The sequence below is a fragment of the Caloenas nicobarica genome, chromosome Z (assembly GCF_036013445.1).
Source record: "Caloenas nicobarica isolate bCalNic1 chromosome Z, bCalNic1.hap1, whole genome shotgun sequence".
NCBI classification, from domain to species: domain Eukaryota; kingdom Metazoa; phylum Chordata; class Aves; order Columbiformes; family Columbidae; genus Caloenas; species Caloenas nicobarica.
The window spans coordinates 88,581,749-88,591,808 of NC_088284.1; the positions used below are offsets into that span (position 1 = coordinate 88,581,749).

General features: G+C 47.0%; 1 protein-coding gene across 1 annotated transcript; it reads right to left on the reverse strand.

The window, feature by feature from the left end:
• Positions 1–4,840: 4,840 nt before the first annotated feature.
• Positions 4,841–9,396, reverse strand: LOC136001309 (pancreatic alpha-amylase). Its single transcript, XM_065655453.1, has 10 exons — positions 9,202–9,396; positions 8,792–8,938; positions 8,385–8,582; positions 7,457–7,687; positions 6,407–6,540; positions 6,196–6,318; positions 5,974–6,073; positions 5,641–5,762; positions 5,406–5,531; positions 4,841–5,100 (listed from the first exon to the last, which is right to left on the reverse strand). Exons 1-10 carry the CDS (start codon positions 9,367–9,369, stop codon positions 4,911–4,913), a joined length of 1,539 nt encoding a protein of 512 aa, XP_065511525.1. The 5' UTR covers positions 9,370–9,396; the 3' UTR covers positions 4,841–4,910.
• Between the last annotated feature and the right edge of the window lie 664 nt (positions 9,397–10,060).

The following is a 10,060-nucleotide window of genomic DNA, read 5'->3' on the forward strand; positions in this document are numbered from 1 at the left end:
CTCCACTGCCAATTTATACTCCTGCAGGACGACAAAGTTCCCATTGCAGCCGTCAAAATTCACACAGATCAACACTATCAGTTCTGATATGGCTAGCTAGCTCACGATCATTCTTCTGTTTCTTTTTTTACTGGATTGCCCAACAGCTGAAGATAAAATACCTTTTCACAACGATAATAACTTAGCACAAACCAAGCCGTCTGTGAGCAGGGCACCCAAACTCAGAATTGTACTCTTTCCAACCACATAAGCAAAGATACTTCATCAAAACTATCCCAAAACGTAACACGCAGACCCTCAAAGGGTCCTCTGGAAAGTGAAAGGACGGTGATGAAGAGACAACGGGACATCTAACTGCTCTAGGAGAATGAGGGTGTGTGCCAGCATTCAGAGGCATCAAGCTCTCAGGATTAGTCTCAGCTCAGTCCACGGTACCTGGTCAGCCACCCTCAGGCAACGACAGATGTATCACACAACACCTCCTGGGTCTTCACCAGGCAAATCACATTGGTAACCAGAAACTGACCCCTTGTCGTGCCTGCAGTTCTCCTAGCGTCATTGTCCGGTCCCTGCTTGGAGCTGCTATCAGTTTTCTTCACATGGTCGTGTAGAGCAACTGTGGCACTGCCTGATCGAAAGTGATCAGAGCTGCGTGTGTTTGCCTCTCCAACAGGGACTCTGCGTCAGGTTTCATCTCACCTTAGATGACCAATAATTCATCTGAGTCAAGGCAGGAAACCCAAAATCAGAGGTAAAGTGACACCGCAGATGAGGTTTAGCTGCCTGACATAAAAGCAAGTTTGAAGGCCAGAGCTGTTGCCCAAGTCCCTTTTGGCTTTTCCTACAATCTCCTCCTTCACAAAAAAAAAAACTTCTGACTTTGGCTTCTGACATAACATCATGTCTTCATTTGGAACTGACTCACAGGATCAAGGTCTCGGGAACAACATTCCACGAATAAGCTTGAGTCCCACCAATCATAAAAGAACGCTCCGAGAGAACACAAAGGCCAGGAAACCCCTGACATTTGATGAACACCTGTGAGAAAAACAAAAAAGTCCACAAAATGGCACATCCACTCCAAGAGAAAAGAAACCTCAGTTCACTTTGTACCTGAACTGCCTCTAGGATGATCTCTCTGAAACTAGTCAGGCCACCGGTTATGTCACACGCATCCTTCTCTTGCCCAGAATTTCTCTTCAAGGACAAAACGCAGAAACAGGTCCCGTTTGCCCACCTGTTCTTTTTCATATCACACACCTTATCCAAGGTCTCTTTTTCCACTACAACAATGAAATAGTAAATTACTGCAAATGACCTTGCCTGCTTGCCAACGGCAAGGAACCAGTGAGTTCACTGCACCCTGTGACTAGCAACTCAGCGAGAACGGGCCGCTCCATTCCTCTAGCATCACCGAGAGCCACCAAACATGCCTGAGGCCAACCACCCTCTCCGTTCCCCGTGGGGTTCCACTGATGCGATGACACGTCACTGCATAACACTCAGTTTCACTGACACGTGCTTTCCACTGAAATACCCTGCTATCAGCCAAGGAGAGTAAGCACCCATCCTTGGTAGCCCAATGCCCATCCTCGATGGCCAACCCACTGGCAAGCAGACTGGGAGCCCTCACATGACAAGCTATTCAGCAGCTCAAGCTGAAGAGGCTGCAGTATTTTAGCATGCTGAGGAAACACAGGAGGGCGGGACAGAAGGTGGTCGTGCAGCACTGGTGATTTATGAGCCTCTCTGAAGTAAGACCCCAAGCGGAAAGTCTTCAATGCACAGTTTCTGACATGGCATCTCTTTTGGTATGCTAAAAAAGTCAGGTGCCTAACAAATTGCCTCTGATTTTCAGGGGAGTTCTAGGGAGTTCTAGAAGCTTTGGGCAGACGAGACGTTGGGAGGGGTTTGGCTTTGTTTTGAAATCCCATGTTTCACGTCATTTCATCCCCCACTATCCTTGGACACCTGGTTGTGAAGCACTGGAGGATGTGGCTTCTAGCCATGGAAACAAGACCCTTTTGTTTGCAACCTTTTACACTGCAAACCGAAAAAAGTAGGCCCGCCCCTACGCTTCCCTATGCGGTCATAGCACAGCTCTGTCAATCAAAGACACAACCGACACCGTGCTGCAAAGGCAGCGTTTTCCTAATACACTGGCACGGCATCAATGCGTACACAAGACCTACCCGCACGTGGCCAACACACCCCTCCAAAAGAAGGCTCAGAGGAGACAGGCAAGAGTGACTGGCCTTTGCGGCTCAGGGCATAATGCAGGCTGTGACTGTCCACAGGTGTTGCAAGGAATGCTGATTCTATTTCATCAAAAAGGAGAGCTGGAGGGCAGCCTTTTAGATAAGCAGCTGTGGCAGCCGAGTGCATCAGCTGGTCCTGTAACTGTTTGTCCCTGAGGTCATTCAAAGAGTGTGAATGGCCCCTGGTTTGCCCAGACCAGCACAGGGAGGAGCAGAGATGTGGCTCATCACAATGCAGAGTATAAAAACTAAACAGGAAACTAAAGATTTTCGAAGACAGCAATGGGCTCCTTTCCAGTGAATGGGGACGCCCAGCACCCTGATGGTGAATTTGACTTATGTTTGTGTTGCGATTTCAGTACATTTTGTATCACTCTGCTAATTTTCAAAAAGAAAGTAGCATCAATTATCTTCAAGTAAGTAAATTTGATTTTAAACATTACACCCTCAACATGTGGAATGCCCAAAAGAAGCTGCTCAGAGAGTAGTGGATTCTGACAGTCAAAGCGATCTCAATGCAATTCTCCATCTCGCTGCTATTTAGCTTGACCAAATGAATAACCACTATTGTTGTGCTCTGTCATAACCATGGCTTGAATGGCACGAAAGGGCGGTTAAGTGTGCCTGTGTATTAAACACAGCATTCACCCATTCCCAGACAGGTTATTAAAAACAACATCAAAGACCAAGGAAGATGACAGTCTTAAAGATGCTCACTTAGAAATACGAGACTTGAATTACCATCTTTAAAACAAATAACATGTCTACACTTATTGCTGCTCACCAGACAGTTGAGTATCACAACGTGCTGCAAAGTTGAGATTGTTCTCTTCTTGGGGAAGAAACAGTTCTCAAATTTCAGGGGTATTTGCCACATCAAGTCCACTACAAATCCCAGGAAGGATGACAAACAGAGGTTTCAGAGAAGCAGAGAAAGAGCCATCTCAAGAAAAGATTAAGCTGTCATAGCCATAGGACCTAAATTGCCATGCCGGTTTCCACTGCAGAGGTATATTCATTACCTGAATTGTAAATGTTCATACTGCCACTGTCACGCACTACATGAGATGTCATGCTTTAAAGCAGCTTTCCTGAAAATTGACGTGAGGGCTGTTCCAGCACAACCTGGATGTGAATCCATTCCTTTGTCATCCCAGTTTGCACAAACAGGTGGAGCCAGTCTGAGCCAATATCCACCCCAACACCTGTGCACACTCTCTCCCACCACAGAACGGAAACAGCCCTTAGAAGTACACCTTGACCTCAAAAATAATAAATCCAGGTGTACCTCTCCCATTTGCCCCGCCGGACTGCGTCACAACAAGTACTTCTGGCTGAGCAGATATTCTCATTTAAAGCAAGGGCTGCACTCTGATGTTACTTTGGCATTTGCTCACAACTGACGAGAAAACCGGGAAAGCCGCCATGTCTGTGCTCCATCTGCATAATTCTCTGAGATATTAAAGAATACGTGAGCCTAACACACCAAGGAGACAAGAATATGCTGTGCTTCAGCCACTGTCACGACGTTTAAGCGATGTACGGATATACAGCTGGCTTCTCAGACACCTTTCCAACAGCCACAGTCAACATTCGTTTGCACAGGCCACTGGGGTTAACAGTAGAGATCTGTGGGTTTGATTTGTACAGTGTGCTGGTTTGGGCTGGGATAGAGTGACCTTTCTTCACAGTAGCTGGTACGGGGCTGTGTTTTGGATGTATGCTGGAAAAAGTGTTGATAACACAGGGATGTTTCCGTTACCGCTGAGCGGTGCTCACACAGAGCCCAGGCCTTTTCTGCTCCTCATACTGCCCCAGCAGCGAGCAGGCTGGGGGTGCACAAGCAGCTGGGAGGGGGCACAGCTGGGACGGCCGGCACCAACTGACCAAAGGGATGGTCCCCGCTGCTCGGGGACTGGCTGGGCATCAGTCGGTTGCTTGTGAGCAGTTGTTGTCATTTGCATCACTTGTCTTTCTTGTGTTCTATTTATCTCCTTTGTTTTCCTTGTCATTACAATTTAGCAGTAGTAGTAGCACTAGTACTACTAGTACTCTATTTTCTTTCAATTATTAAACTGTTCTTATCTGTGTGGTGCTTAGCTGACAGCTGGGGTTAAACCACAACATACCGGCACAAAGTGACTGCGAACCCAGCGACACGCTGGCTTGACTGTTGTCATGGGCTGCAATAACTGATGGGCACGGCCCAGCTTCCTCTGTTGACTCGCAGCTTGGGTTTGCTTTGTCACAAGGAACGGGTAAACCCTCTGCATGCGTAGGTGCCGCTCGTAGGTGACTGCCCACAAAGCGACTGCTCTTGGATACAGATGCGTGTGTATGTATCAGCCTTGGAAATACTGCATTTTCGCTCACCCAGGTGTCGGTTTGGGGTTTTCATTTGTTTTATTTTCTAACACCTTTCTGTGATCCGGCAAACACATTGCTGCGTTGCCTCAAAACCCACCACTGCATTGCCTTATGATGTAATAAAATTACAGTCCAATTCTTGAGGGGAAAAAGCATTACTCTTCAATTTGATCACCATTTATTATTCAGTAGATACTGAGAATCACTCGTGCTCGAATACCAGGGAATCACACACAGGGGAAACAGAAATGCACAGACCAAACGGAGAAGGACGTTTCTCCTGAGTTATAACTTGGCACCAACGTGAATTGCAACGAATGGATCTTCGGCACTGTTGCTAATCTGGAAATTAGCCATTCCATCATTAGAAACGTACACCTGTGTTCCAGTACAACTGTTGCCCTCTTTGTCTCCAGAAATAACATCACAGTAGGTACCAGCAGGCAGGCCAGTTTGCAAATTGGTGTTCAGATTCCTATGCAAAAGTAAGGGAACGCTATTTATCTGTTGGTTTCAAACCAGAGATTTCAGATTTTTAGACCCGATGCTACTCCCTTACTTTGAAGGGCAATGTAAAGTGTGAGCTCGCAGACCCTATCCCAGCTTTGCTCCTTACGCTTCCATTTTGGCTCTGAAGACCTGACATGCACCTGCATGACTCTCCCTCAGGCTCTAGTGATCGCGCTCATCAGGAGCAGAGGACATTCCCCTGCCCATCAGTATGGCTAGTGAGGAACGCTATGCTTCTCTCTGGGGACACTGTCTTTCCCTCTGACTTACCAGTCATCATTGTTGAAAACTATGAAGCCTTTACTACCACGGCCAAACGCTACTTGATTGCTGTCGTTGTCCCACCAGTTGGAGAAAGGCTCACCGTCCACCACGTTACGGAAGATAACCATGTTCCTGAAAATGCAAGGAACGCCTGTCACTGTGGCCGCAAGAGCTCTAAAGCCACCAGCAACACCAAGCAAAAGCAACTGCCTTTATTTCTTTTTCCTCCACCGTCTCCTACCTTATTTGACGCCAGCGGTGTTCGCAAACCCAGTCGTTGCCACAGGTAGTGTCTGCATTGATCGTAACAGGCTTTGTGGATCCATCTGAGTAGCTTGGGGGTCCAATCCAGTCATTGACGTCCTGTGATCGAAAAGAGAAGTTTAAAACTTCATCCTAAAAATACAGAGAGCCTGTCTCTAGAGAAAAGCTAGATGGAGCAACAAATTTCCACCTGCTAGATCCAACGTGGGGCAGAGAAATCGCTTAACAAATTTGAATGCACTGGACAGCTTCCCTGGTACTGTTCTGATCCTTATTCACCACAAATGTATCTTCGACATCACAAGCTTACCTGTCCATTTTCAAAATATCTTGACCAGCGATAACTTGACATCACACGTGTGAACCCATACGGATGAGCAAGCATGAAACCAACTGCCATTTTATAAAGCCTGTTCTTACACAATGAAAAAAAAAAAAAAGTCATGAGGTGTGGAAGGAGAAACCGCGCCAGAGAACAGATAGTCAAACAAGCAAAAGGAAGAAGCATCACCCAGACAAGAGCAAGCCTTACCTGGCATCCCAGAAGGTTAGAATGGAAGCTCCGCCGGCACCGTGCCCACGCTGGTTGTCGTGATTATCCACAAAGACCAGGGCTCTGTCAGAAGGCACAAAGCCCCAGCCTTCTCCCCAGTTCCTAGCCAAAAACACAAGGACTTGAAGCTACCCTGTCAACTGGAGCACACAGCATATTCCCAAAAAAGTCACGGGATGTTCATCCTTACTTTAAGTAGGCCATCTTTTCTCCGTCCCACTTGCGGATCACTGTCCCCAGTTTTGCACCGTATTTGAATTCTGTCACTCGGCCGTTTCCAAAGTACTCACTGCCTTTGATCGGCTCTCCGCCCAAGTCAATTACCTGGTACAGGAAAAGAGAAATTGTGCATCTCTTCCCATCTCACAGAGACAAAACATGCAGCCTACAGTCCTCAACGTTAGCTCTTGCTTTACACTGAGAGACAACACATTAAAGGACGTTAATTTCTGCCGTGTACATCGAGGCAGAATCATAGAATGTCCTGAGTTGGAAGGGACCCACAAGCATCATCGAGTCCAACTCCTGTCCGTGCATATAACAACCCCACAGTTCACACCAAGTATCTGAGGGCATTGTCCAGTCTCTTCTTGAACACTGTCAGGCTTGGGGCCGTGACACCTCCCTGGGGAGCCTGCTCCAGTGCTCCAGCACCCTCTAGGGGAAGAACCTTTTCCCAGTGTCCAACCTAAACCTCCCCTGGGACATCTTCCTGCCATTCCCTTGGGTTCTGTCACGAATCACTAAACAGAAGAGTTTAGCGCCTACTCTTCATCCTCCACTTGTGAGGAAGCTGCCGACTGCGATGAGGTCCCTCCTTAGTCTCTTCTTCTCTGGGCTGAACAAACCAAGCGACTTTATCCCCTTCTAGTATGGCTTCCTCTCCAAACCTTTCACCAACTTCGTAGCCCTCTGCTCGACACCCTCTAGTAGCTTATTATCTTTTTTATACTGTGGCGCCCAGAGCTGCACACAGCACTCCAGGTGAGATAAGTCAATACGATACGTGATGGACACAGGTAAAAACAAGACTGAGGAAAGAAAAAGTAAAGCTGAATGACAATATGTTGTGGAGGCATTTTTAAAAAGCAAACTACTTGTGTCTGCAATGCTGCTCCAAGGAAATGGCTACCTCTTTCTGGGATAACGTTGGATGAAGATGTATCACCGCCATTCCTCTGCAGGAGGACGGTAAAACAGGTACCAAAGACAGAGATAAAGGAAAAATCATGGAGATTACCTCCTGGTAAATGAAAGGTCTCGTTCCTTCAGAAAACCATCTTGTATTTAGATTGTTCAGCTTGTCCAGAAATGCTTTGATGTCCCCGGGCCACATATGCTTGGCAGCATCAAGTCGGAAGCCTGCTACGCCAATATCGATGAGATGGTTCAGGTAGTCAGCAATTGTTGAGCGCACGTAGTCCTTCTCCAGGGCCAGATCAAGAAGGCCAGACAAGCGACAGTCCCGGACCTAGGCAATGGGGAAGAAAACAAAACAAAACAAACAAAGAGTTTTGAGGTGCCTCTCTCTCAGCTTGCAAAACTTTTCAGTGACTTGTTTTGAGCCGTAAAATCAATTCTGCGTGGATATCTAATGGGCACAGAAGAGGATTATGCCAAGGTCTGCACCAAGATACAGGTATATCTACTAGGCAGCTCCATACGTAAGTTAGGACAGTTGGTGAAGGATAGCAGCTCCTTGTGCAGATGTCATCAGAACCGAAGATGAGAAACAGCATGGGGTATCATTGCAAAGTGGCCAAAGGAAGAACACTAACCTCGAGAAAGAACTGCCACACATTCCATTGACAAAAAAGAGTCAGTCGCTCTACTAGGCTACTGCCTTGCACTGCTCCCAATGTTCCAACGGGACCCTTGTCAAGATCAGCTGAATATACAAGCTACAAGAAAGAGCTCACCGGCTGCACTGAGTACACCGGGCTCAGTTCAGGAGCAAACTCCTGCACATGCCCACGTGAAACATGAAGGGAGGGTTCTTGATTTCTTAGCACCACGGGTACCTTTTCTGTACCTACAGTCTCTACTTCATTCAGTTGTCAGGTTACTAAGTACAGGTTCTGTGAGAAACTACTAACAGCTTAAAAGAAAAAAAAAAGAAAGAAAAAAGAAAAGAAAAAAAAAGGCAAACTTTTGCCAGAGAAACCTACCTGATATATATCACCGTAATTCTGAATTTCTCCATTTCCAGTGTAACATTTGCCATCATTGAAATCCCAGCCAGAGTATGGCACAGCTGGAAAATCTTCGTTCCCAGCATCAAAATAGCTCCCACAGGTGGCATGGGTGCCCGAGCCACCCGCAGCCCCACACATGTGGTTCACAACAGCATCCGCATAAATACGAACCTGGAAAAGCAATAAGTGCATTTCAGTATGTCTTGTCAGGATGGCAAACTGAGAGCCAGAGTTTTACCACATCCCTTTCCATTCGACCCCTTTTCCCCCTTACTTTGCTCGCAGTTTATGCCTCCTTTGAGGACAGCAGCAGTAACTTGCCTTCCTCCGCTGGAACAGCACTTCTTGCTGTCTCGGGTGCCAGATTTCAAGGCACTTACCCCAACGTTGTTGCATCTGGTCACCATGTCCCTGAATTCATCTTCGTTTCCTGATCGGGTGCAGAGCTTGTAGCTGATGGGCTGGTATCTTTCCCACCAGGGTCTGTAAGGGTTAGTAACGACGATATTTTCATTGGGAGGAGAAATCTGCAGACAAAATGATGTACTTGGATCAGAAATCAACTGGTTTTATTTCAACATTTTAAGGGCCAAATCTGCTAGATACACAATATCTATCTTTCATTGGCCCTGCAGGGTCTAGGGTTGCATCTGCCAGCAGCCACTACTTCCATCCCACACTTTCCAGCAGCAAAGTTACTTGCAGCTGGCTGTCTCCGAATCAGGCATTTTGATTTATTAGTTGAATGCTACAATGCCACTTTTCTGCCTGCTTACAGGAAACAACTTACCTGAACTCCTCCAAATCCATGAGGAGCTAAATAGCGTTCACACTCAAGAGCAATATCGGCCCAGCGCCATTCGAAGAGATGTACGATAGATGTCGTCCCAGCCTGAATGTTGGGGTTGTACTGACCCCAACACACTCCCACAGCTGCAAGCAGGAGAAGGACTTGCATCGTGCCTTCAGTATAAGGCTGTGGTCTCTCCACTGCCAATTTATACTCCTGCAGGACGACAAAGTTCCCATTGCAGCCGTCAAAATTCACACAGATCAACACTATCAGTTCTGATATGGCTAGCTAGCTCACGATCATTCTTCTGTTTCTTTTTTTACTGGATTGCCCAACAGCTGAAGATAAAATACCTTTTCACAACGATAATAACTTAGCACAAACCAAGCCGTCTGTGAGCAGGGCACCCAAACTCAGAATTGTACTCTTTCCAACCACATAAGCAAAGATACTTCATCAAAACTATCCCAAAACGTAACACGCAGACCCTCAAAGGGTCCTCTGGAAAGTGAAAGGACGGTGATGAAGAGACAACGGGACATCTAACTGCTCTAGGAGAATGAGGGTGTGTGCCAGCATTCAGAGGCATCAAGCTCTCAGGATTAGTCTCAGCTCAGTCCACGGTACCTGGTCAGCCACCCTCAGGCAACGACAGATGTATCACACAACACCTCCTGGGTCTTCACCAGGCAAATCACATTGGCAACCAGAAACTGACCCCTTGTCGTGCCTGCAGTTCTCCTAGCGTCATTGTCCGGTCCCTGCTTGGAGCTGCTATCAGTTTTCTTCACATGGTCGTGTAGAGCAACTGTGGCACTGCCTGATCGAAAGTGATCAGAGCTGCGTGTGTTTGCCT

What these genes read in the sequence shown, in the direction of transcription:
- LOC136001309 (XM_065655453.1), bottom strand. Translation starts at nt 9,369, where the DNA reads ATGCAAGTCCTTCTCCTGCTTGCAGCTGTGGGAGTGTGTTGGGGTCAG. An exon ending in ATGGATTTGGAGGAGTTCAG is followed by an intron (nt 8,939 to 9,201) that starts GTAAGTTGTTTC and finishes TTTTGTCTGCAG; the next exon opens with ATTTCTCCTCCCAATGAAAA. An exon ending in CACCGCTGGCGTCAAATAAG is followed by an intron (nt 5,532 to 5,640) that starts GTAGGAGACGGT and finishes TTGCATTTTCAG; the next exon opens with GAACATGGTTATCTTCCGTA.